The sequence below is a fragment of the Atractosteus spatula genome, chromosome 1 (genome assembly GCF_055471065.1).
Source record: "Atractosteus spatula isolate fAtrSpa1 chromosome 1, fAtrSpa1.hap1, whole genome shotgun sequence".
Taxonomy (NCBI): domain Eukaryota; kingdom Metazoa; phylum Chordata; class Actinopteri; order Semionotiformes; family Lepisosteidae; genus Atractosteus; species Atractosteus spatula.
This window is the reverse complement of record NC_142706.1, coordinates 10,942,240-10,970,080: the sequence shown is the minus strand read 5'-3', so window position 1 is coordinate 10,970,080 and position 27,841 is coordinate 10,942,240. Positions and strand designations below refer to the sequence as shown.

The window sequence follows — 27,841 nt, the reverse complement described above, 5'->3', positions numbered from 1 at the left end:
AAGAGGACAAAAACACGTGATCACACACGTTTCCTTTGCGAACGGTTTCAGTTTTTGCAGTCACGAACACATGCTCTGTTAGCTCTTCTGTCAAAAACAAACATTGGTTTATCAGAAGTATAAATGTGGAAATGAAAGACAAAGAATGAAATCAGCTGCAAATAAATTCAATTGCTTTTATTTTGAACAAATCACAGATCAAAGTAAAAAAAAAGTGTGCTTCAAAATATACATTCATTTTTCAATTTCACCCATTTAAAAATATTCTAAAGAGAAAACACGGACAGGTGCAGAAACGCAAGTGTCTCTGCATGGTGTACCATTTGTAGACTTGAAAAATACTCTTTAACTGTGTCCATAGCTTCACACGGTGTGGTTGCTAGATGTCTGACATGACCAAGATTGACTAAGACTGAGCTCATAACAAGCAGGGAACCAACATGGCCTCCACTGAATTGATTCCTCTCGTTTAAAACAAAATACGACGGAACGATTTTGCATTCACCTTAAACCAGATCGTGTGGGTCCTGAAAAGAAGAATAAGATATTTTAAATGGCACTTCTTAGCCTTCTTGGTAATAATACTGAGGTATCAAAGCTCCTGCCTTAAAACACTAAATGAATTTAAGAGCTCTTGAGTAACTGCACAACATGAACAGAAAAATGCGTAAAAACGGAACCTCATGAAAGCAGAATGGCTGGAATGGCGTGGTTACGTGGCATGATGAGCTTTAGGAGCAATTCCTTAAAGACTTTCTTTCTGTGGGTTATTGCGTTAGTTTTCACAATCATGAGTTGTATGCCTGTTTCAACAAAGTCCTGCACAGCTCTTGCCAACCACTGTGTTTCAAGTTCTGTTTTGGAAATTTTCATCAGTCTCTCATTATGACTATCAGAAGAGCAACAACCAAATGTGTTAAGTGACGTCATCAGAGCACTCGTTTCTACTCTGGGTCGCACTGCTGCTGAAGGGCAGTGCAGGACTGCCTGAAAGACACCTCAGAAACAGTACAGGCCAGAGCAGAAGTGACACCATGACTTCTACTGACATCTTTAAGTCACAACAAGCTACCTGACATGACTAAAGACAGATACATTTGTATATTTAATTAATAATCCTTCACAAGTACCATTATGTTTTGCAAATCAGAAGAGGGATAAGAGGGCACACACAGAATTTGACACACAAGTGATTTTTAAACTTGTCGTGTTTGACCTTTAAGAACGCGGATAGTTGGTGGCCATCCAGCACAGGTAGTTTTTTGTGGTTTCTTTGACTGCCTGTTCTCTGGCAAACGCTCGCCGGTCTACAGAGAAACGTGTTTTCAAGCGCAAAATCTGTTGACAGCGCTTTTTCTGTTCTCTTCAGCGGATACTCTATATCACAATGTTTCTGATGGACACAAACTCCACCCGGACCAGGCTGATCGAAAAGCAATTCTAAACGATGCTTTTCAATAAAGTGTGCCAGCTGAGAGAACAGCGTGGTACTGATAGACAGTTTCTAAAAAATAATACAAAACTAACTGGCTTTGGAAAGAAACATTATTGCTAAACCTCCCTCAAAGAGATCATCTCTGTGAATCACCGGTTCGACTGCTTGAAGAGGCACTGTGACAGACAGGAAAGGAGAAATTTTACTTTTACTTTTAAAGATTCTTCCCTGGGCAGTTAGGATTTCTTCCACCAGGGAAGGTATTATGAACGAGCACGTTACCACTAACTTCAACCCCTCTCCCTGATGGAAGACACAGTCGATGGTGCTGGGAGCTATTCTGAGCCTCCTGCCTTCTGCCCAGTGGAACAGCAGAAGTATTAAGAGAGACCTGCAAGATGCAACAGCAAACAGTGTGAATTGCCTTCTTTTTTATGTGCTACTGCCAATCTGTGTGCAAGCTCAATTAGCAGCCTCTGACCTGACAGGCATTAGGGATGGAGATACAGGCATTGTATGTTAGAATACTTACAGAGGTATTTATATGTTTTTACTTTAAGAGCCAGGACTGCATTTAACAAAGGAGGCAGCAACAACAACAAAAAAAAACATTCTGAAATCAAAACCAAACCCTATAATTTGCATGAGAAACTGCCGAGAACAATAAAAAAAGGAGAGACACTGTTCATGAAAATGGAGGATGTGTCATTAATGCCGTATCTGGCAAACAAGCCGCAGTTGTGAGTATTATTCCCTGAGATCTGGGACACAGTGTGCCGCTACACTGACTATTCATGAAGGTGTACTCAGCTAAACATTCCCATCTGCTCTACTCGAGTGTCCAAATCCGTGGAGCTGCTCCTGGCCTTCCTTGCTAAATACAATCCAGAATGGTCACAGAGGTGCTAACAATTTTTATCTGCGTTAACCGTCCTGTTATACAGCAACCAAAACAAATTCTGAAAGTACAAACAATTCAAAAGCAGCTAACGTACTAAAACTTAATGTTTCTTTAATTAAAAAAAAACATATTAAAAGCCGCCCCAATTTAAAACCTCCGTATTAAGACGGCAATTACTGTACATTTACAAAAAAAAAAACGTTTTTAAACCGTAACAGTGATATGATAGGAATGTTAAAAAAGATGTATTAAAACCTGCAATATCAGTTTGGTTTGTGTAAAATCTGGACTGCAGCTGCCTATTAAGAATTGTACCCAAATCAAAATAATAATAAACTCATTAACAATTTATAAAAAAATAATACAAAGTTTTTTTTTTAAACTGCTTCACATATTAAAATGTATTCATAACATCATCATATTCGTATTTGTTCTAATGAATACTATAAAAATACAGATGTATAAGCATACATGTACAAATATATACAAATACGAAAGCATATATATATATAAAAACCATGTATGCAAGTAATACTATACAAATACACGTTAAAAAGAAAACGCATTGTCCATTGCACTTCACAGCCGCTCTACTATTGCACTCTCAAGATGTCTGTTATCTGAGAGAGATGAGCAGGAGTCCTGGTTTGGGTTCCGTGAACCTGAGAAAAGTCGAAATTAAAAAAAAAGTTTAAGGTGAGGCAATTTCTGTAAGAACTGAAATTGTTCAAGAATGTTGTTCATGGGTTTTTTTTTTAAATCTGTGCACACTGAAGCTCCGGTTCCGCGAGAAAGCGTTCAATCGCTCTTGAAAATTCACGAGAAAAAAAGCTCCTTCAGTGAGGAGCGAAATTTTGAAAACCAAAACCCCAACTCGCACTCATATTACAAAAGCAACAACGAGCGGGCTCCTTCGCTGTACAACAAACCCCAATAAAGCCCTGTTCGCTGGCGGGAGGTAGTTATCTACAACAGAAATCTGCAGCTTGCCGGTGGCTGTGGTTTCAAACCTTGAGCTCACCACCTCTCCTCGGCTCCTGCATCTGTGCGCGACACGCTGAGCCCGACCACGCAGGCGCCCGACAGCTAACTGAAGCGCTGCGGATTCACTGACTCAGGACGCCCAGTCTCTCTCTCTCGCTGACAAAGAGTCAGCTCTTGCAGTCTGTGTAGGACAGGCCAATAGACTGTAATCCAGCCCCTTATCAGAAATCCCAGGGGGAAGAAGAGCATTTCCTCCCTTTTTTTTAAAAAAAAAAGGCCTGAAGAAGTCTTTTTCTTCGTCTGAATACAACGCGACGCACGCCGCAAGCTGCTCTACCCTGCGTGACCTACATAGGCAAACTTTCATTTTTAGTTCTGCACAAGGTACTGCCAGAAACAAGTCTGGGAACAATAAATGGATGATGTATAAGAGGGGCAAGAGACTCCTTACTCTTCACTCTGATGCGTAGGATACTGAAAATCCAATATTTAATGCCAACAGCTACTAATAATTCATTCCTTGCCATTATATGGTGCTTTTCACACCAAAATGCTTTACATATATGAAGGGACTCACTTCAGCCACCTGAAAGGCCAGATTGTAAAAAAACCCAGAGTGCAATTCAGGTGGGATACGGGGGTAAACACCTCTCTTAGACTTTCGCTTTTAAAATGCAACCTGGCATCCACAAAATGCACACATTTACTAATTAAAGTAGGTAGGTCCCCTTTCAGGCCATAAAGGCCCATGTGGAATGGGGGGCAAGGGCAACCAGTGTTCTCAACCACCAAGGTGGTCAGCATCACGCCCCGGCTGGCCTATCACCCCCAGAAGGATTAACCCCCCCGGAACTCATTTGGAAAGCAGGGTGAGTGGACCTAGGAGCTGTCTGGAAGGAATTAGAGCAAGCTACATCGCTTGTCCCTACCTGGGATTGAACCCGGGACCTTCCAGGCAGGAGCTAGACACCCTTGCCATCTGAGCTACCACGGCTCCAATTACTAATTAAGTACACGCTAAAAATGCTGGCATTTTGTGAAATCAGAAAATCTGTTAATCACATATCCGGCAAAATTAAACCACAGCTCTTAAAATACAGAGGTTTCTGTTCTGCTTATTGCTACATTTTTAGTTTCCAGTAAATATTCTTTGTTTAAAGAGGTATACAGTATATTCACAAATACCTACCATCTGCTCTCACTTACAAGACACCACTAATTATGATGACAATATCTCTGTATACCTGTAGATCAGCTACTTAACACACTGCTCCTGTCGGCCATGTCCTGCTGTATTTAGTTTGCTGTTCTTTACTATTAATGATTCAAATTCAGGCTTAGCTGACAGTGCTCAGGATGAGCTTTACAGTTTAAGGAGGAAGCACCAGACATTGACAGGAAGCCAGAATCACAATTAAATGATGCCTTATACCTCTGTGTAAATACACAATACTGCTCTGTCAAGAAGGTTAAAGAAGTCCTAAAATACAGAACAAGACCCTCATTTTAAAGCAGCTTAGTCCATTCTGGGAGTTTACAACCTGCAGGATGCAGTACTTGTTTTAATGAATTCTTAAGTAATTAATGTACAGTATTAGTGTATCAAAGATACGCAATAAAAAAAGTCATTAACTTCATATCTGAGCAATGCAAATAGGTTAAAAAAAAGTTTAAAAAACAACAACAGATAAATCAAGTAGTCGGTGTCAGCTGAAATGTTCCTAGAAGCTGAAAGTGACTCACAGCTGGAGTCTCAATGCATTCCCTGACTACTTTGGAAAACCAGAGTGCTGCAGTTTAACGGATGATGCAGTGGCCATAGGTGAGCCCCTGAAGCTGACCGTGCGGTTTGTGGAGCCAGCAAACCTCTGCCCCCCAGACTCCCAGAAGCCCCACAGGCCAGCAGCGCGGGCCTGTGACCGAGAGGGGGCGGCTCACCTGAAGTCGTGGTGAGTGAGGTAGTCGATGACGGCGGGTTTGATGCGAGCAACTCCTCCCTGACTGCGGTTTCCCCTTCCCGTGATCACAGAGAGGTGAGGCTTACCGCCACTGCGCTGGCACTCTAGCAAGAGAGGAATCCGAGCGGTACAAACCATGCCATGCCATGTGCACACACACACACATACACAGTGCCAGTCACTGTGGCGAGCTCTGCTGGACCGAGGATGGATGAACAGTTAAAAAGGGACACCTGCTCCCTGCTGCCCCTTTGCCTGCATAGACTTGTGGGAAACAGAACATCCTGCGTGACGGATCGACGCAAGGGTTCTCGTCGTACTTTTCCCTTCTGCCTCTGGAGCACCTGGAGCTGGCTCCATCAACGGGGCTTTCCTGTTCCTGTTCCTCTCTGTACTCCTGCCAGATCATGCCACGTGGGGTCCGTACGACTCTCTCTACCACATTCATAAATCCCTTTGCACCACTACACTTTAAAAATGAAAGGCCAATTACCCCCCTCCCCCCCTTCAATAAATTCAAAATTCAATTTTTTTTATTTTTTTTTTGTCTACAGCACAATTTATCTACTCCTGTCACCTCCTTTCTTTTTACCGTAACTACCCACAACCAAGGAAAAATGGGTTTGGAAACATGCTGGAATTCATTTGGATTTTTTTCTTTCAAAATTGATTAATTCGACTGTTTTCTTTTAAAAAAAAATGTTTTTGGACCGGTACACACAAATCGAATTGGCTTAAGGTTATTTCAGCTATTAGCACTTGGAGAGACTTGAGTGACAACTCGTCGCTGCGTGATTTCCTGTTGGCAAATGTTTGTAAATTTTATTAAATTATTGGATTGTTCTGTTAAAAAATATCTTCTATGGAGGAGTGGGATATCAATGGCGGACCACTAGGGTAGTGTAACAGATCTGCTTCTCTTTTGCATTTACACTTTTTCCAGGGCTTAATTCTACATTGAGGGTCAGTCAGAATGATAAATGATTTCAAGAAGCTATAACCTGATACTGGCTGATAAGCCACCGTTACTGTGTTCAGTCTTCTTGGACAGACACAGATTAACACACTCGATTCCCCAGTGAACGGGTAAGGACACTCCTGAGTTTCAAGGCCACAAAATACATTTCTGTACATTTGTTGTTCACTCAGTGAGGAAGGAGTATTCTATTTAGTCGAACATTTTAGTCCATCTGATACGGTAAATACAAAAAAAAACCCACAACCCAGCTCTGTTAAATAAACAGCTGGAAAATACTGAATATTTTTAAATTGTTATAAATAAATGTTACTAAAATTTAATATTTTTCTGATTCATGCCTTGGGTCCTAAGGGCATAGGAGTAAAAAGTTCTTGGCCTGTAAAGGACATACAATTTCGTAAAGATGTCTGCAATCTAGTTTTCAGTAAATATTCATCAGAACATGCTTCTTCTGCACTCTTTTGGAAATTTTTATTTGGCAACGTATGATGATGGCTTCTCATGAACATCCAATTTACTGCATATTTAGTGTGATGGATTAATGGTGAAATGATTAACTGGTACAAATTGAATGCTAATTAAGCATCATTTACTTTGCAAGTTTCCAGTCACCATACTGCAGCACGGTTTTGAATTTCTGAGGGCCAGAGCGCCACCTATTGTTCCACCAACGCCATTTACCGACTTCACAAAAACGGAAAGAATAAAGAAACAGGGAGATAGAGATTTGTGGCTTGCTTTTGCTTTCAGTTCTTAGCCCATATTTTGATTTCAGCTAGATATAGCTGGCAGCCTCTTGTATGTCAAAACTGTATCATGTTTTCTGAGGCATTAAATTGTTGCATTTTATACATTACGTACATTAAGATGCACGTTTTCATGCAAGATGTACATTAAATACATTTTCAACTAATCAAGAAACTCATTTGTGATAAAATATAAAATTTGTGAAACCCAAACTAATTTGTGAGAAAATAAAAAACACTGACACTCTTTTACCAAAATAACATTTGCAATTCATTTTGACAGAAAAAAAAACAAATCTATATTTAAACTTTGTTATATTTGGATAAAGAGAAAAATTCTCAATGCCCCAAGATTTTGTCATGACTGTTTTGAAGCTAATATAGCTCTGAGACATGTAAAATAAGTATTTACGGCAGTCTCTTTTCAAAATTTTAGCAACCTGTTTTCCCTGCTAGAAAGAGCCGCCCTGTGGTCCGCGCCCAGCCCCCTCTCTGACCTGCCATCTTGTCCTCCAGCACGATCTTCAGGTGGCGAAGGGCCTCGTCCACGTGCAGGCCGTGCAGATCCAGGACATTCTGAGGCAGCAGGGAGGAGTTGACCCGTTCGAAGATCCTCAAGGCCGCGCGCCGGTGGGCCTCTTTCATCCTCTGGCCGTGGAGATGCCCCTGCAGGAAGACAGAGAGGACAGAGATGGGAGCCACATGAGCAGCTGGCGACATCCTGGGCTCACAGATCAGCTCTGAGATGACAAGCCCCCTACGGCGCCATATACAATAAAGTAATATTATTATTTTCACACGAAACCTGAGCAAAAACAGGTTGGACCCTGTTTTCGAATAGCGTTTGGGGTTGCACCAATGCCTTCAACACTCAAGTTACAGAGACGGTACGCATATAACAAATTAATTTATCTTGATTTGACAAATCATCCAAAAGCACAGAGCTGTCCTTTCTTTTGGCAACAACTGCTTCACTCAATAGGTCATTCCTTCCTTTAGCAAACCACAACAGCGTGAACGTCTTTCATGGATCCAGCCCTTCGTAAGAGGGATCGCAGCCCAGCCTCTCTCTCGGGCCTACCTGCTGGGCGTAGAAAGTGGCCACGTCCTTCATGCCCTGCCTGTAGGCCTCCGCCGCCTTGCTGAAGCACTCCTGCTGCTTCCGGTGCTGCAGGATGGCCTCCGCTCGGAAGTCGTCGTAGTCCGGGTCTTCCGTGTCCTGGAACAGCCCGGCCGCCTCCGTCTCCCTCGCCGCCTTCTTCTGGGAATCAGAAACGGACGACGGGCATCTCTCACACATGGACATTCACTCTCATCCTCCGCGCCCAGAGAAGGGAGAGCTCCCAGACAAGAAGCGTTTTCTCTTAGAACGCTGGCTCTGAGTAATTTCCACCCACCTGTACCACTGAACACAGATGCCTTTAGTTCTCTGAAAACTAAATCCTTGCGGAAAAGGAGGAAAGTAATTCACTACTGTGGCTGAGGCCTCCTTGCGAGACTCACAAGCGTGAACAATCTGCAGAAGGACATCTGAGCGTGACGCAGTACACGACGTGACATGTTGAATACATGGAGGTAGCGAATTAATAATGTTATTTCAAGGTTCATGGAAATTTGTGTGAAGTATTACATATCCTAAGCACAGCAACACCTTGCTTAGCAGTGAGGATGTGTCCCAGGGAATGAAGCCCCATGGGAATCAGAGCTAAAAGAGGAAATTATCAATGGGAATGTGCCCCCCAGAAGTGTGGTTTCTCATATTTGAGCAAAGTGCGAGGGTTTCACTGGGGTATCGGTGATATTTTTACCACAGGATACAATTAGAAATCAATTTTATACAGAAAGGGCTGCCCTTTTAAATTCTAGCTGCAGTAGAAATCCATGAAATTGGGCCCTGCATCAATACATTGAGCTGGAGCTTGTGTGGATTAACAGTTCTCTCAGACTGAGGCTCATGCTGGGGGACTCGCCACCTGTCCAGATGTCACTGGCCGTATAGTAAACCTACGCATCACGCACACATTGGCTAGGAACCTGAGTGCCGGTTTTTCATTGCACTCTGCCGTCAGCACAAACACAGCCTGTGCTGAGATGAGCTGAGGTGCTCTAGCTGAGCTACTGTCAGCAGCAGACAGAATAACACTGTGCTTCTGATAACATGTACTAGGAGTAATTAGAGTCATGTACAAAAAGTAACATGGTCAATCGGAGCTAAGCAAAGTGTTGCTATATTAAATAAGGACAATTTTCCTTAAGTGGTTTAATAGCTACAATGTACTACTCTATACCACACCCTTATATTAATATATGCCATAAGGTATATACTGTATATATCTTATATACCACACCCTTATACCCAGTCCAGCCGAAAGCGTTTCACCAGACTGATCCCAGCTCCTGACCTGGATGGCGGAGGCCTACCTTCTCCTTGACCAGGGGCCTCTGGGTCTCAACACGCTGGGCGACATCCTGGGCCACCACTGTCTTCACAGGGCCCTCATCCAGCACAGATTTCAAAAACTGCTCCGTCTGTTCCAGAGAGTAGCTGCGAGGGGGCAGGACGCACAGCAAAGCAAACCGGTCAGAGTCGGCACCGCATGTCGGCCATAATTTGGAGCCAATCTGGACGAGTGAGCATCAGACCTGCTAAACCAACATGCCTGGTTCTGGTACATGGGGTGTGAAGACTATGTCTCTATGCCTCTCTAACACACAAAGAGCCTTGGCCTGCTGTGAGAGGCTGTACTCTGAAAGGGTTATTATATATGCAGTTTTCGTTAAGATTGCCATCAAGTTCTGTTTTTTCAAGAAACGTTGGATTTCAGTGAAGGGAATGAGGCAACTGCAGGACGAGCGACCCACTGAAGCCCAGCAGGTGTGAGCCTGGCCAGTACCTGGATGGGAGACCTCCTGGGAAAGCTACAGTTGCTGCTGGAAGAGGTGTTAGTGGTAGCAGTAGGGAGAGCTCACCCTGTAGTCCGTCTGGGTTCTAATGCTCCATTATAGTGATGGGGACGCTATACTGTATAATAATAATGTAAAAATGGCTCCGTCCTTCGGATGAGACTTAAAACTGAGGTCCTGACTTTCTGTGGTCAGTAAAAATCCCGTGCGTTTTGTGAAGAGAGTAGGGGTCTTACCCCACTGTCCTGGCCAAATTTCCCCCTGGCCTTTACGAATCATGGCCTCCCAATTATCCCCATCTGTGAATTGGCTTCATCACTCTGTTCTCCTCCTGATTTTTTTTAAGCATTTGGGAATAAGAACCTTGTATTCATCTCAAGAGCTCCTCGCTGAGAACCTGCAGGAAGAAATCTTATTTCTGACTGACAGGCAGCCTAGCATGGTGAAATGTCCCTTTTCTCTCTAAAACAGTGTTCTTAAATACGTGTCTTAACAACACAACCAGCCTCGGACAGGAAGTCAGAAATAAGAGAGATTACTATGAAAGCTTTCTGCTGCAGTCCTGCTTTTTCTAACCCAGTTGAATATAGTAAGGTTCGTGATAATTGCGTGGGAAGTGATTCACGTGGAGTATTCTAGAGAGCTGTGTAAAAGGTTAATCCTGTCAGATAATCCTAATCCTATTCACCAGGATCACACTCTTACATGGCTCTGTGGAATACTCCAGGTGTATCCCTCCCCTTGAGCTGTCACTAATGTACTACGTAAGTTACAGTGCATTTTCCAAAATAAATCAACGTCATTTCTCAACGACGCACCCCTCACAGGATACACATCACAGAAATCCTTACTTGTTGTCCCTGAAGATGTCCAGGAGAAAGTGGCGGTCTATGGTAGGAAACATCTTATAAAGCTCCTGCTCTTTCAACAGGGTGGCTCCGTTTTTTCTGTCCAGGTCCCTGTTCAGCTTTGACTGAAGAGCATGAGGTAACAAAAAGAAAACGACAAACGAGAAAAGTTCATGTGACGTTTTCTTTCCATGAAGTAAATATGGGATGTGTCCAACACACAAACTGGCAATTTGCAGACCGATCGCCGATTTGATTTAATGCAGGCCACAAGCTGAAAAAGACAAACGCAAACACAGAAATATGCAGAAATCATGGTGGTACCTGGTGGTGCACAGACATGAAGTTTATTTTACCACAAGTGTTTCACGTTCTATAACGCAGAGATCTGCTGCTCACGAGACCACAGCGGGCCCATTACCACAGACGTAGGAGAGCAAACAGAGCTCACGGCCGGGCTGCCTGCCGCTGTTGTACCTTCTCCAAGTGCTCTTGCAGGGCCTGCTCCTCCAGCATGATGTCCCTGAGGGAGACGTGGGGGATCGGGGTGCTCCAGTGGTCCATGAACAGAACGCTGTCCGGGGGCTCTGACTGGCCAGGAGCCCCAGGAAAGACAGGACTCCAACCAGTTCTCCTTAGTCTGTCAGTCTGGGAGTCGATCCACAGCCCAGCACCTGGAAAACAGGACAGGAGGTAGAGGTGGCTGGTAAGGACATCTCCTTGTGGGGAGAAGTGTGCCTTTCCTCCCTCACCTCTACACCACACACCACACTACATGCAGACAGAGCAAGAGCTACCGACTCACTCAACCCCTCCTGTCTGGGCTTGCACTTGCCACCGGGCACTAGTGGTACAAGTGATACAGTGAAGCTCAGAGTGTACAAGTCACTGTTGGATTGCACATCCTTCTGAGGCAATAACTGCATGCAGACTGTGGCCCAAACTCACTGGTCGGTGCTCCAGGAAGTCTGGAGCTTATCCTGGAAGCACAGGGTGTGTGGCAGGATTAATCCCCGGATGCAACACCAGTCCATTGCGGAACACAAGTACTCTATAATACCCAGGGAAAACCCACAAGGAGAACATGCTAACCTCACACCCAGGACCCAAGACCCATGGTAGTGTCTATTAATAAATGTGTTTTATTCAATAATAATAATAATAATTCTGCACACATAGGGAGTTTTAAAACCAAGTCAGTTCATGAACAAGAGGAAATTTCCCTTGAATAAGCGTGTGAAGCCCACTGTGACGCTGCAAAGGTTAAGCAGCGGAAAGTCATGCACTGGTTTTTCTTTTTCGCAGAAACACCTAAGCCATGTCGTTTTTTGGCTCTCTTTTGCATCTGTTTTTGTTATAAACATGTGCACTTTGAAGCACAGTAGCTTCGGGTCTAAAACGTTTCAGATCTGCTGTCTCACTGTGCCTCCTGCTGCTCTGATCGTCCACCATGATAGCGAAGTACTCTAGGGGCAAGGGTCTACTGAAAAGGTGTTTTTTTTTTCATAACCTGCTTTTTTGAGACACGCAACGACAGGAAATAGGGGGGCAGAAACCCAGAAACAAATGATACTTCAATTGAAAAGGCAGTAAGAACCTGCAGATTTCAGAGATAGAGAGAACCACTGGGACAAAAAATATCCACGAGAAAACATGGGAAGGTTCCCAAGGCTTTGTTTAAACTGCAGGAAGTTCTGACTTTACTTCCCCTCAAGCCATTTAGCATGGTAGTTTGAGCTCCAGGCCTTGTAAGCAAATGGACAAGAGTTACTAAAGGGAACCAAAACAAGGGAGGACACAAAAGGAGATCACTTACTTTCTTCCAGCAGCTGGTAGGAGAGAGCTGCCTGCCTCTGGCGCTCCTGGGAAGATGACAGAACGTTTTCACGCACACAGAAATGCAAACTGCAGGGCCTGTTGGCCACACGAAATCACCCTACCACATCAGGGTCTCTCACCAGGTCAGTGAATTTTAGTACGTAAAGAAGTAAGTGAGGGATCACTTGGAATGAACACCTAGACAACATAAAGCAGTGCAGTTAACTAAGCTGATCGAAACTTTACCATTCATAAGACAGTGAGATACGAGCTCAATATAGTCAAGGCTGGTCTATACGAAACAAGACCAGATTTCAAAGTTAAGGATCTTTCCCTGTTCTAGTATCAGATATCGAAGCGTGCATTTTGACCATGCTGGATGGATCACCACCTGAAGTGATTTTTAGCAATCCCCCCATATTAAGCAGGTCACGGTACCTGCTCAGCTGATGTTTGCTTCGACTGCATGAAATAACTGGCGTTAAGAAAAAAAATCACAGCTTCCATGAAAATACTGCAGACATTGTCAACGCAATTCAACAGACAACCTGAGAAGAACGGCAGAGCCTTGAACTGAGGTGTTGCAGAAGATGGCGTGACTGAAGGCCAAGAGGTCAGTGCTGCACACTCTGAGGCCAAACCACTCTATCACACAGCTCTGCAGCAACCTGCTCATTAAATATTTACATAATAATCAGCAGCATCAATACATTTCTGTATATATACAGTGGATACACTCATTATTACTCCCTTGCTTTTGGACTTTTTGAATATATTCTAAACAAATATGGTCAAATTTAACATTGAATACCTATACGAGAATATTCAGGAGTGTTTTTTGTAATATTCTGCAACAAAAATAAAGTTCGAAACAAAACAATGCTCGTCTCGTACAAAACAAAAACTCCCACCAACCTGAATAGTGTCCTTCCATTTCTGGTGCAGCAGTTTTGCCAGGTTCAGGTCAATTTGGACAACACAATCTTCTAAAGATAAAGCCCCTTGAAAACAAGCCAAAGTCAATGTACAAAGCTGTAAATGTTTGCTGAAACGAATGCTAAAATACCTGTTTGGAGATAACGAGATCAATCGACACAAAATGCATCTGACACCTTCCTAAAAAATCAACGCCTTAATTTATTAACTGGCTTGGTCCCCAAACACTTTTCTGATAGAGGCTCTGCACAAAATTTTGGATCTGCGTGACCCAGGACCCTGATTACTTGGTCATTAAAAATCCCACCGAACTGTTCATAAGACTGGGGGATGTTAATCCTGTGACAATGGCCTTAAACGATCTGCCCCCCTACATCTCCTCATGAATTCAACTGGTGAAGTAATTCCTTGCTTCGCCAGCCAATCTGTCGTGCAGTGGGGCTGCTGGTACGGACTGGTTACCGCGAGTCACCCAGATGGGTGCTGCACTTCAGTGGTGGATGTAATGTGTTCCCTTTCTATACATGAAGCTTGGGGTTGAAAGGAGCTAGACAAAGGCAAGCAGTAATTATTCATTACAAATACGTCCTCCACCAACCACACCCTGGGACACATCTGGGTTTCCCAAAATGTTTTCAAGCCTGCGATAAACCGTACGTAAAACTCCGCCTTCTGCAAAGTGTCCCGCGTGACATGCAAGCACTGCTGCGTTGGGGATCTTGGTATTATCTTGGGTGTGTCATAGATGTTCATGTTAATACACCCACAGCAAGCACCACCGAGGTACAATACGGAGAATAGCAGCTCAACTGAAGCACACGGAACAAACAAAAGTTTCCATTTGTTTTTCCATCACACGATTGTAATGTTTTATTCGTTTTTGTATCTTTGCAAATTTTGAATGCGCTTTTTTCCCCCAAGCGCGCTTCGCACATCGGCGCGGTTTTGTCAGGTCGCAGACTTTATGCTGCAGAAACACGCTTCAGTTCACCAGTCCTGACTCTCCCAACTCAGCACAAAGGAGACAGTCCTCCTTACCTGGGTCAATGCCCACAGATCCAAACAGGTCGCTGAGCTGGAAGGCCAGTTCGGCGGGCAAGCGCAGCTCCAGGGTCTCGATATCAAGCGCCTGCTGCGTCCTCTCAGGTGGCTGCTTGGCCAGACTGTGTTCTTTCCTCACTTCAGGGGCCGGAACAGAACTAGGAGGAGCCAGGAGGGCCCCTGCCTCGCCCCATTCCTCCGGCACAGCCCCACAGCCCTCCGCCTCGTCAAGCGCATCCAGGCCTGCGCCCAGATTTTCATGCAGATCTATTATTTCATACAGCTCGCTTGGATTCTGAGTCTTGGATTTGTCCTCCCTTTCACCTCCTCCCTCTAATGGCTTCAGCTCGGGCGGCTGCTCACGGTCGCTGGGCTCAGCTGTGGACTGACCGACAGAATGCTCTACTGCCTCTGTGGGCAGCTCACTCGGGCAGTCCTCCACAACTTCCTGCCAGCCCCTTTCCCCATGACAGCCTTCATCCAGAAGCTCCAGAGAAGACGCAAGACCAGGACTCCCTTCATCCTTAGCGTCTCTGACATCACTGCTAGTTACCTCTGCCGGTGTTCTTGAATGCTGGTCACCAGAGACACTCTGAACGCTTGATTCATCCCACTGCGCGCAGGGCCAGGCATCAGAATCTGAACCTCCCACGGACCACAGTTCGGGCTGTCTCCTCACCTGGTCGGGACACAGTATCTCATCTTCTTTGAAAAGCTGCTCACCGGAATCTAACAGCAAATTAGTGGTCCACTCCATGTCCTGGTTGCATTTCTCGTACAGGTCCTTCAAGACGTCGAAGGACACCAATTTAAAGTGCTCACTGAGGATTTGTAGGTTTTTCAGCTTGTCTTCGGTGCTTAACTCAGTTTCTTCCACTTGCGTGCCTTTATCGTGCACAACCCTGTAGGGCACTTCCTGGCTCCCGAGACTCATCGCGGGCTTTGGCTGAAAGTTGGCGGAATTCCCCTGAAACACCACCAGCCCAGAAACATCCAAACTGTGTTTGTTGGCCTTCCAGAGCAGAGTGAAATCGTGTGGCATCGTCTGGGTCGAGATGCTAGCAGTGCCGTCTGGAGCAGCAACGTCAAACGGGGTCGGCTGAGGAGAATCTTTCGGGTATTCTGGAGAAGCGGGGCAGTTATTCGGAAACGTCAGTGCCAATCTACACGTTTTTCCTCCTCTTCGGCTTTCCGTAGATTTTCGGTCTTGGCTATCTGCAGGCAGGCACTTGCTAGCTCCAGGTGCGGCTGGCTGATTTTGGCAAGAGACTTCAGAGTGGCAGTCCACAGAACTCCCAGTCTCCTCTGTTTCTCCGCTAGCTACATCTGTTTGACCTTCTTTTTCATCAGTTGTCCCAGTGTTACTTTCCCCAGGTGTCCATAACTCAACTCTTGCCTGCTCCTGTGTGATTGGACTCTTCCCAGACTGTTCTACCAGCAGCGCACTGGTCAGCCAATCTGCAGCAGAGTTCAAAACCTCTGGTCTCGTGTCCGCGACGGGCTGGGTGTAGACCGAGTCTGTCGCACCCACGTCAAGGACAGCATCGCCACCTGGCTCTTCGGGGTTGGGGCTGGTTTCCAAACTCAAACTTTCAAAGTGGGAGTTCTGCGCAGAACTCTCCGAATCAGGGGAACCTGCCGATAGGGTGTTAGGGTTTTGGGGCGCGTCTGGCCCCACCCGCAGGAGGTCCAGCAGATCCAGAAGCTCTTTCCCTTCTCCGCCTCTCTCTCTGGAGCTGTCAGACTCGTCACTCGATTCCTGTGTCGCCGATGCCTTCTTCGGCCTTCGCCGCCGCTGTTCCAGTACCGGTCCCGAGGGCCAGTCCCCGACGAAACTTAACAGTTCTGGCCCGACACACTGTCGATTGGGGGCACTTGGCAACCCGTTTTCTCGCTCGCTCCCGTGCGTCCCCTCAACAGCATCACCGCCGCCGCTCGCATCGCCATTCCGCCCACCCTGCCGGCTCCGTCTCTTCCGCCTCACTCTCTGCCCGATGGATTCGAAGAACGCCGTTGGAGGCTCGTGAGCATCACATTCCACCACACCGCCGCCCCATCCCGTCTCGGCGCGCTTGCTGCCGACGGCCTGACTTCCACCTCCGCCGGCCGACGACACAGCCGCCTCTGCTCCTGAGGCAGAGGCGTCTATCGGCCCCGGCGACTGCAGATCTGGGCCCATCGCGTCTTCCATCCGCGCACGGGCCTGAGCGCCAGGAGCATGGGCGGGCTCGCGCTGGCACAGGCCCTCTTCTTGGGCAGCTCCTTCTCCCGCGGCAGACGCGCTGGGTCGGGGGAGGGGCTGCAGGTCGCTTTCCCCTGAACTTTGTTCGGAGTGGCGCTCCTCCACAAGGTCAGGCGCCGCCTCCATTTTCGCGGCTCTGCTTGACACGACACAGAAGGGGAAAGTCGTCAGGATGGCAATTTGGTTTTACCTGTGACGGTCAGGAGCCGCCAAACCTGAACTATTGAAGGTCTGTGGTAAGTGCCGGATTTGTGAATATCTGTATCCAACCCTAAGTGTTGTATTTGGCTTATTTGCGCAATTTATAGTAACAAATATTCGTCCTATCTGATGTTTTCTGCCTGGTTATTACTTCATTTCCAAGCTGTCCTGAAGAAACCAAGAACGCATGCGGAGCGAAACGCTAAACTTCAAACTCCTTTTTTTCTCCTAAAAACCAGAATGAATTCATACGATTCCAACTGGAACTCCACCTGTTAAAATACTCACAATGTACCCAGGCTTCCAATTCAGTGATTCACTCTGCTATTTCTTATTTTAATCTATTTCGATACTAAAATACTTTGATGCTGACATTAATTTAACACTACTGTTAAAGAACATGGAAAGAAAGATCAGATATCGCCTCAGCAAAGTGGTTTTATATTTACAGTTGAGATTTATGTACAGACTGCCTGTGTCTATGATGTGTTAAGTTGAACTACAGATTCTCCTATGTCTGCTGTGAATATGAGTAAAGGTATCAGCTTAATCTCCTCTTTGACATTGTAAGGCTGTACTTCCGGCTACAACGATCATTTATTTGACACTTCTTTCCAAACTGACTGACGTGCACCCATCTATACAGTTGGGTATTGTACTGGAGCACTGTGGGTGCAATATCTCACTTGGGATTTGAACACCTGCACTGACAGCCTTCTAGTTTTAAGTCCAATTTTTATACAATCACAAATAATTGCTTGACGCTAAAGAAGGAAATCACAGTTTTGACTTCACTGTCCCAGCGAATACCCTTGAAGGGCACTATATAATCATAAGCCTGATATAGATGTAGCCGAATAATAATAAATGATCCGATTGAATCATCTAGTTTTGCAGAGCTATTGAAAGCATAAACACAATATACTGTAAGCAGAAGTCTTAAACGCTTCACCACTTGGGTTTTGCCCCACTGACTACCACCTTGTACAAGTGACTAAAATATTTAGATGAAAGAAAACGTGATAAAATATAAGACTCTAAACCCCAAGGAAAGCAATGGCCGATACCCTGGCTTCTTCCAAGAAATGGCTGGACGACCCTGGATCCTACTCGGATCATCAATCCACTCCCTTTCCAAGCCGCTAATCCAGTACAGGATGGCGAGGGGGAGCCGGAGCCACACGAGCTGTGGACACCAGGCAGGATACACCCTGGATGGAACGCCAGTCCATCGCAGAGCCTTGGATAGATCAATTGCGTCCAATTAACTGGCTGATCAGGTGCAACCCAACAAGCAAGAAGAGCCAGATGACCTCCCTTCCTTTCCAGCCCTGCGTGCGTTTTCTGGAAAACTGCAACACAAATAATCCAGCCAAAAAGGGAAAGCACTCACTCAGGAACGGAGGTCTCTTCCTGGGAGAGAGGCACACTGTTTCTCTCTTCTGCTCCACTGGGAGGTTCAGAGCCCATGATGGTCTGCACAGTGACGTAGCGCTCGTAGTGCTCCAGCATCCATTTGATCTTCTCCTTCTTCACCCCATGCTTGGTGCGCCTAAAAAACAACGCAGAAATGACAGGAGGACACAGCAGGCTACAGGTCTCTAGCTAAAGCAGCTCTCAATGAAGAGCTCGGCAAAGTCAGGTCTGCAAGCACTGAAGTTCGGGTCAATCACCTTTTTGGTGTTTTTAATTATAGCCCAGATGTTATAATTATCCATGTTGTTATGGAACTATGGATGTTCAATTCCTACTGCATGCTGCTGGAACTGGAGCACCTGTCTGTTCAGTTTCCCGACTACAACTGTCAATAAGGGGAGACAAAATGACCAAACCGAAGCATTAACCAGGCCTGACGATGCGTGGAAATGTTTTAGCATCAGACAATGCCAATAGGGGATTCCACATAAAAATCCTGAAGCACCGAATGTGGTCTGCATAGTTTACTAATCTTCTGCACATAACAAATGGATAGACCTCAGTCCAGATCACACAACAAAACTGCAGTTTCACTGATGCTCGTATCTAATATTGGGGACTGTATTTGCATCTAATTTATTGAGGTCAGTATTCTATATCTGATGCTTGATGTAAGTCAAATGTAAGTCAACTGATCTTGACTTCGGATGAGACGTAAAACCGAGGTCCTGACTCTCTGTGGTCATTAAAAATCCCAGTGTGTTTCTCGAAAAGAGTAGGGGTGTAACCTCGACATCCTGGCCAAATTTCTCATTGGCTCTTACCAATCATGGCTTCCTAAAAATCCCCATCTATGAATTGGCTTCATTACTCTGCTCTCCTCCCCACTAATAGCTGATGTGTGGGGAGCGTTCTGACGCACTATGGCTGCTGTCGCATCATCCAGGTGGGGCTGCACATTGGTGGTGGTGGAGGGGAGTCCCCATTACCTGTAAAGCGCTTTGCGTGGAGTGACCAGAAAAGCGCTATATAAGTGTAAGCAATTATTATTATTATTATTATTAAGTGTAAGTCTGTGTCTGCGTGTCTATGGTGCAGGAGAAAAAAAAAGCTTCACCTTTCTAACTCTCGTGGCTTGGTCTTCCACCAGTTGTCTGGCTCCCGGAACATGACTCTGTATTTGTACCGGACAGCCTGGGAAACAGAGCACACATGCGCGGCACTTCAGACCACAGCCTCCACAAACAATAAGATTTTACGAACAAAGCATACAGATTCACTGCAAAATACTTCTAACAGTCCTAATACCAGAGGGGATTTGTAAAGAGAGGTGCCGCATACTCTAAGTGCCTCTCTGAATAGTGTTTTCAACTGTGTTTTAGCCTCTCAGATATTAGGAAAAACCAGGAGGAAGAGTGAAAGTCTCTTCCATTGCAAAGATGAAGTTCCCTGGCTCTACTCTCATTAATCCACACTTCAGTTCAGTGACAACTGCTTCTGATGGTGGATCTTATACTCTGACACAGTGAATCATAGAACCTCACAGGAGTTTTTTTTGTTCATTGTTGACAATTGTTAAGTTGATCCAATTGCCTTTCCCATGATGCATCAAACTACTGTATTTATTATACAGCCAGAAATGTAATGTAAGGCATTGCACCACAAAAGGAGCAAAAGCATGTAGTTCACGTAGCGGGCTGCATCAGCACGCGCAGGCTGCAAAGGAACAGGTAAAGGTTTATTCCATGCTGAAGGAAAAAGAGACACAACGTTTCGGATGTGAAGAAGAAGGACATCTGAAGAAGGCTCCACAGCTGAAACATTGTGTCTATTTTTTTCCCCTTTCAGCCTGGAATAAACCCTTACCTGCAATTGCATGTAGTTGCTCATAAACGTTTTGCCATTTAACACTGCAGTCTGTGTTGTCCAAGCTAATTCAACCTCTGTAATGAGAACAGTCAACAGTATTGTTGAGCACTAGGTTTCACAAAGCTTGGACTGCCTTACAGAAAAGCAGAAGATGCTGTAAAGCATGGGCAGATCCTCGAGAGTATTAGCAAGAGCGGTGATCTTCTTGCTTTTCAGCTCCAAAGCATTCTGGTAGACACACACGACACTAACCATAGCAACATACGGTTTCATTTCCCAACCTTGCATGTTCGTGTTATCAATTATGATTGGAGAGACTCCCTTTTCAAACATTTCTTTGGCTGTAAAGAGGAAGAAAAGGAAAGGGATAAAAAAAAAATCAGTTTCTTGCAACAAAAATCAGTAAGAGCTGTTTGTAGCCATAGGGAAGCACTATGGCTTAGCATATGCAGCTAAACTGGGATGACAATATACTGTATAAAAACCTATCATCTGTCAAATTCAACAAACCCCTGAGTATCTGAATACTTCTAATCCTGGTCAATACACATATGACGTAGGTATGGTATATGATTTCACCTTAGAAAAGTTTGACCCAAATCACCAGTAAGAGAGTGGTCTAGCTAGGCTGAGATGCTAGAGTAAAAGCATCATTCAGCACCATAGTACGATTTAGCTAAACAGGGATCTTTAAAACACTGGGGAGCAACATAAACTGTGTGGAGTCAAAAACCGCTGCAAGAGTGCAATTAAAAATGGAAAAAAAGCACATCTAATTGAATACTAAGTATCTCTTACAGATTAACTGGGGGTACCTTTTTAAGGCAGTAAAGGGAATGCCTTAGTGGGCAACAATTCCAATATTCAGTCTGTTTACATGCATGAAATAACAGGAAAACAGCCTGTGAAATTGTGATTTCTAATACCACCTTGTTATAACCGGTTGTGAATCTTATACAATTTATTTTACATGTACAACAAAGGTTTGCAGTACTTTTGTACTCTTTTGAACTGTTTGGTTTCCAAGGGCCACACATGGCTCACTACTGCTTTAAATCATCCTGGGAACCTCAGTGGTCACCTTCCACCACTTCGACTGAAATGTAAAGACTTCTGTGGTGACCAAGGACCTGAATTGGAGAACTTCTGCCAGCCTTTTCTTCTTCAAAAACGTTTTATTACACAGCGACATTTCTCGCAAACTTTTTTTCAGTTTACCTTAAGTACTCCCCGTTTCAAAGGCCGCTGACTTGACCACTCGCAACTGGCGGGGCAGAATGGAAAAAAACGTGGAGCATAAGACACTGGGCCCTCCTGGCCAGGTCGTCGGTGTGAGTCACAGTTTGTCCGCACCGAGCCATATCGCACGGAAGACCGGCGTCCGCTTTTACCTTGTCTGTGGTTCCACTCGTGCGCCTTCGCCAAGGAGGAGGAGTCGAACCTGTAACCTCCGTTGCGGCAGAAGTAGTCATCGGTGCTCAAGACAACGCCCCCGGGGTTCTGTTCTAGAAGATTCCTGGACACAATAACGCCACAACACTGCTCACTCAGGAGGAGGTGGAACAACAGCACGGACACACTCGGGTTCTGTTCTAGAAGATTCCTGGACACAATAACGCCACAACACTGCTCACTCAGGAGGAGGTGGAACAACAGCACGGACACACTCGGGTGATGTTCTAGAAGATTCCTGGACACAATAACGCCACAACACTGCTCACTCAGGAGGAGGTGGAACAACAGCACGGACACACTCGGGTGATGTTCTAGAAGATTCCTGGACACAATAACGCCACAACACTGCTCACTCAGGAGGAGGTGGAACAACAGCACGGACACACTCGGGTGATGTTCTAGAAGATTCCTGGACACAATAACGCCACAACACTGCTCACTCAGGAGGAGGTGGAACAACAGCACGGACACACTTGGGTGATGTTCTAGCGACCAAGGCCAAAGCAACGCATCAAATTACTTCGTGTCCCGATGCGTTGCGCCTCTTAGTCTCTTCTGGTACTGATTTTTTTTTTAGTTGCTTCTTAGCTTGGAGATTTTAACTAAAGGGAGTTTAGTTAAAGACTACGCACGTGATGAACAGGACAGATTGAATCAATTTCATTTATGTTCTCGCATCAAGACACAAGTGGCAAACTGCTTTATATTGTGCTCAGTAGTCAAGAAAGTCTTAAACAACATTTTAACTCAAGAGAATGATTTGCCTGCTCACTAAGGGATGTGCTCTTAGAGACTAGTGAACTACTGTATGCTGAAAGTACCATTTTAAATAATGTTGAACACTTTATGGTTTGAAGTTTTGGTTTTGTATAGAAAAAATAAGCAGTGCTCATATACTGTAGGCCTGTAGGGAGGTGATCTCTAGCCTGTGACCTCCTTGATTCCCCAGTCTAATGTCACTGCCCACTGAAAATCTTCCCTTCCTCTTATTTGAAGACAAAATACTGACCTCTTCGACTTTATCTACTAGCATGACTTTCAGGTCCCAACAGGTCACAAAGAGCAAAAAAAGAGTGTTGTACAGAAACCAATCTCTCAATGTTGACAGAAGAATGCACTGGCTTTATTTTGAAAAACTTGTTTCAATAATGAGAAATTAGGCATTGTGTCTAATTTCTTAGGGCATGAGGCATTGTCCCTGGAAATACCTGTGGGCCTACAGTTCTGTCCTTATCTCATCACACCATAATTTCCACTTATCTCCTGCCACTCTACACCCTTAGTCTCTGTGCTCAGCTGAAAAAGACTGTTTTTCAGAAAAAACTCAGACGACTCCCTGTTGGGTGGTGTGAGCAATATGTGTGTTAGTGCTGCCTGGAAAGGATTACGAGACGATACAGATGGTTTTCTTTGGATAAAGGATCACAATGACCCTGACTGAAGAGACTGGCACAGGAAACTGAAATACATCCATCACAATGTGAGCCTATTTTCCAGCACTCCTCGAGAAGAACTGAGGCTGCTTAATCTTAGGAGAAAGACAATAAACTACTGCTTCACTTCTTGCATGTCCCGGTTTTACTGGCTGGTCCGGACCCAATCCGAATGTCTTATTTTTAAATTGAGAACAGTAATTCTCAAACAACTGGTAGAACGTTATGACTCACACTACGAAAGAAATTCAAGATAGCCAACCCAGTTGGTCATTTTTAACGACTCCAACTAAGCCCATTTCGAATAAGAAATATCACATTTTTGCAGTGCCACTGTGCTTCGTGACATCACTATCTATGCGATATCGGGAATCTGGATCGCGAACGAGTCTGAAATTGAACCGCAGAAGACCAGACTTCGCTAGCAGATGAAGCCAGACTGCTGAACTGGGGACCAAACTTCTGGATCATGGGCCAGGTGTCAGCTGGGTTCAGGTAGGGCTTCTGTTTTACAGTCTTTCCTGTTCTTCAAACTTCTGGTGTTTTCAGGGTTTCTAATGTGATTTTTGGTGGCAAACTCCATGTGCTATTCACCGAGAATATAACGTTACATGTAATGTGTGATTATAATATAATGTGTGACTTTTGATTCCCCCCCAAATTAGCACTTTTAATATTCACATTGTGTCAACTGTTCTCTCGATCTAAAGTTAACGCTTTCAAGTATGTGGGCTTGAACAGTATTGCTGACTGAGTTTATTGTATAAATCACGAAATCAGGACATGGGAGAAGAGATGCCAATGGTTAAAGATGAAGTCAATGTAAGCAGTGAAATATGGTTTGCACTGCTGGAGGGAGGGTATACGTGTTTCTGAGTTAAAAATGAATGAAATCTTGAGTTAAAAAGTCTTGATCAGCGCGGGAGAGACACAGCTTCCTTTGACATCTTGGTGCACTGCTAACCATACCGATTTGAGTAAGCATAAAATAATTTTACTTTTTTTGTGCCATATTTAAGTGTTTTTGATGTCTTGCAGCAGCTTCACAGTCTGGCGGGCAAGACAGGTGCCATGTGGCAGGCAAGGGCAACGGGGCCTGGAGACAAAAGACAGCTGCCCCACCATGCTGTCAGGCCTCTAGGTGTAAAAAACAAGCGCCGTTGCTCTGGGGGGGGGGGGTGGGGGGATAAGCACAGCCCTGCCTGCCCTACCTGCGCACATGCCTTTGCAAAGCTAAGTAATTTATCAGAATGAAACAATTCTCCAAACGTGCAAGCTGACCTGGCCGCACACCTCCGGCCACATTCTGCTCCGCGCTAGCAGTACCTGGCCAAGGTGGACTTTCCGGACCCGGGCGCACCCCTCAGCAGGACGAGAACCCGGCCCACCAGGACCGGTATCTTCCCAGAGCCGTGTGGTTGAGGTCGGGGCGGCGCCGGCAGGGCCCAGGACGCTGGGATGGGGGCGGGCGGTTTGAAAGGAGGCGCCCGGCCGCCGGCTTTCGGGTCGGAACCGGGCCTCCAGTTTGCCGGATTGGTCGCCACGGGGGTGACGAAGGCAGGAGCTCTGCTGCGCGGCTGGAACTCTGGGGCCTGGGTGTTCCAGATCACGGGCGCGGCCGGCAACCTCAGAGACCGGTCAGCAGCGCGAGTCTCGGAGCCATGTCTCGTCCCCTGCTCTGCTTCCCCCAGCTCGCTCCCATTCGGGCTGCTGCCATCCCCACCACCAGCAGGGGGCGCGTGAGGAGGTCTGGAGCTCTTGTATGCCTGGAAGGCAGAGGGTCTCCCGCTATCCCCCAAGTCAAGCGCCGCTTGCCTGCTGCTCTCAGGCTCCAGCGCCAGGTGGCTGAAGTCGAGGAAAGTGGTCTCTCCAGGGCAATACCCTGCCCCAGTTAAACTCAGCTGGCTCGCTGGGGAACAGCTGAGCACAAGCTCTTGCTGCTCGGGACCCTTGCCCCCGCCTTGCTGCCATTCTGGGGTGGACCTGCTGTCTGTGCCAGACGTGATCGGCTCCGGCAGCTCGCTGCTGACCCCTGAACGCTGCTCCTCTGTGGGGCGGAGGAGCCCCTCGGCAGGCTGGACGGCGCCGTCGAACGGCTCCTTCGCCAGAGCCCGAAACTCGCTGTCTATCAGCTCGTCGAAGTCCTCGGTCAGGTGCGTCCCGATCGCGTCCAGGTCCTGCAGGCTGGCCTGTGAGGCGGCGGCGGCGGCGGGGGGGCTCGTCTCCGCGGCTTCGGAGGCGTGGGCCCCAGCTGGGGGGCCGGGAGCTAAAAGCGCCGCGGTCGACTCGAAGCCCGAGGGGCAGCAGGCAGGGGACGCGCCCTCCGCGGCGGTGGACAGCATGAGGAGGGAGTCCATCGCCACTTCAGCTGGGAAACAGGGAAACAGGAGGAGTCAGCGAGAGGGGGCGTGTTCAACTGATGGACTGTTTCTACACGCAAAAGTCTTCGTTTTTAAAGCACCTTTTACACGGCTTGCCTCAAGAGCAACTGTGCCATTTCCATTTCCAAGGAAACAGCAAAGCATACAAAAAAATCGATCAAGAGAGAAATCATAAGCAACGACAAAGCTAATTAACACAATTGTCTTCGTATATACCACAAAGCAGCATAAAACATGAACAAAGCAGCGTAAAACATATTTAATATAATTATTACATTGTTCTGTCATGTTCTCCTGTGCATACTGATGCTTAACACTGTTTAGAATTTGTATACATTTTATCCGTCTATACAGCTCGTCTGCGATGGACTGGCATCCTGTCCAGGGTGTTCCCCGGCTCCCCAAGATAGCTCTCCCGCGACCCTGAATTGGATGAGGCGCTTAGAAAACAGATGGAAATTTACCTTGTTTACCGTTTGGGTAAACAGAGTGATTAGCAGAAGCAATAGTGTTCTTACTTAGATTATTCGGTGCTCGGTTGGGGTACAAAAGAATAATGCAGGGTGATTTTCTAGACCTTGGGAGCAAATCGTAAGGCTTTATATGTAAAGTAATAAGAACTTCATTTTACACATTTTTTCCCTTATGAACATGAATCAAGGAATGGACGTATTATCCCTTCAATAACTTGATCTCTGTACATGCAACCTGTAAGTATCACCTTTTGCCAATAAAACGCGCAACGCTCTGTGACACTGAGCTCTGCATGTTGACAGGAGTTTAGTATAGACCCAGGCACATTTGCATGGATTTTAACATTTCGCAAAATATAAAGGTGTTACTTAACTCAGAAAAGACACCTTCATGCTTCATCTGAGTGGAAATAAAATTGTTCCCTGTGGAAGACCCTAAAATAGCTATGGGGATGTGCTTTTGAAATGTCTTCATTTCTATGTAAAAAAATTAATATGATCTAGAAACACACAATGTTATTATCTTGTAATTGTACCAATTTTTAAATTGTATGTAAAAAAAACACAGCATATAACTATTATTGAAAACTGCTATTTGAAACAAAGTATTGGTCCGTCAAAAAAAGCAACACCGACAACTTCCATAAGATGGTTGATTATATACAGCTGATAGGGACTGACCTGATCCCTGGTGTAAACACCTCAACTGAACAAGCAAGCACCTGTTTCTCAATTCGCCGATTTCAGCATTCCTGACACTGACCGATTAACTACGGGACAACAGCCTGAAAGATGTGATTTGAAGACATGCAACATGTCCCACTAATTTAATGTCAAACGCAACAGTTGGGATAAATACAATAATACCCCACATCTCGAACAACGTGGACAGTAGTTTAGGGAGAAAAACAGTGCACGGTTATTGCAAAGTGGGACAACTTGAAACTCTCTTGGACTGGACAACTTAAAACTATCGTTACTGTGCTGTTTTGGGTTGAATTTGACCATTTGACCAGATAAATCTGAGAATACTCAGACGTGGTCATGAAGCGTGCATGTCTGTGCGAGCTTTAGCGAAACCTGGAATCTGACGAGACGATATATATAAAAAAAAACCATTTACTGCCGGATTTTTATACTTGTTTACATCGCAGTGCGGGGCACTGCTGTCAGAGGGTGGAGGGCAGCACCGGTTAAGCCCCGTCCGGGCCCTCAGTCTCGATTTCCAGGGCAAGTGCGGCTCTCCGGGGGGGAGCCTGTGTGCTCGGACGTGTCCAGCGAGGCGCCGCGCTCACCTTGGAAGTCGCACTCGGACAGAACGATATAAATGACTTCGGGGTCCAGGTGCGAAAACATCTCCCTCATGCGGTTCAGGATTTCTTCTCTGCCCGAGCTGGAGCTGGGGAGCTCCGTGCCAAACCTCCGCGACGTCGCTCCGTCTTTCCCCGCAACGCTGCCGCCTTCGCCGGCGCTCGGGTTCGGCACCCTGGCCGGGCTCTGGGCGCTTTTCTTCTTCCGAGGCATTTTCCGGGCGCACAATGCTAACTTTCACTCCTTCTGGGTTGTACGGCAGCGGAGGCCATAAACACCACGATCGAAACAAGCGTGTGGCTTGAAACCAGGCGTGCGCTTCGACTAGAGCGCGCCTAGCGGGGAGGTGTGAGCAAAGCGCCCTGTAGCTACACCGTACCCAGGATAGAAATACCGACGCTTCTCCGGTTCAGGTGATCATTTCATGTTCATGAGGACATTGCAAAGCTTTTGCAAAATTAGGACACTCCGTCCCGCGAGGAAGCTCGTCCCTGTTAGTCACCCTGTCGA

General features: G+C 45.9%; 1 protein-coding gene across 2 annotated transcripts; it reads right to left on the bottom strand.

The window, feature by feature from the left end:
- Nucleotides 1-159: 159 nt before the first annotated feature.
- n4bp2 (NEDD4 binding protein 2) lies at nucleotides 160-27,631 on the bottom strand. Of its 2 annotated transcripts, none has more exons than XM_088909561.1 (16): nucleotides 27,316-27,631; nucleotides 24,493-25,534; nucleotides 21,670-22,142; nucleotides 20,531-20,619; nucleotides 19,527-19,603; nucleotides 18,387-18,545; nucleotides 14,548-16,928; nucleotides 13,489-13,574; nucleotides 12,572-12,617; nucleotides 11,233-11,429; nucleotides 10,759-10,880; nucleotides 9,425-9,548; nucleotides 8,085-8,264; nucleotides 7,501-7,669; nucleotides 5,259-5,382; nucleotides 160-2,998 (listed from the first exon to the last, which is right to left on the bottom strand). In XM_088909561.1, exons 1-16 carry the CDS (start codon nucleotides 27,542-27,544, stop codon nucleotides 2,953-2,955), a joined length of 5,544 nt encoding a protein of 1,847 aa, XP_088765687.1. In that variant the 5' UTR covers nucleotides 27,545-27,631; the 3' UTR covers nucleotides 160-2,952. The 2 variants fall into 2 exon arrangements, with proteins under 2 accessions (XP_088765687.1, XP_088765779.1); XM_088909653.1 differs by having other exon boundaries at nucleotides 21,670-21,794.
- Between the last annotated feature and the right edge of the window lie 210 nt (nucleotides 27,632-27,841).

What these genes read in the sequence shown, in the direction of transcription:
- n4bp2 (XM_088909561.1), bottom strand. Translation starts at nt 27,544, where the DNA reads ATGCCTCGGAAGAAGAAAAGCGCCCAGAGCCCGGCCAGGGTGCCGAAC. An exon ending in GTCCGAGTGCGACTTCCAAG is followed by an intron (nt 25,535 to 27,315) that starts GTGAGCGCGGCG and finishes CCTGTTTCCCAG; the next exon opens with CTGAAGTGGCGATGGACTCC. An exon ending in GAAGAGACCTCCGTTCCTGA is followed by an intron (nt 16,929 to 18,386) that starts GTGAGTGCTTTC and finishes CGTGTCAAGCAG; the next exon opens with AGCCGCGAAAATGGAGGCGG.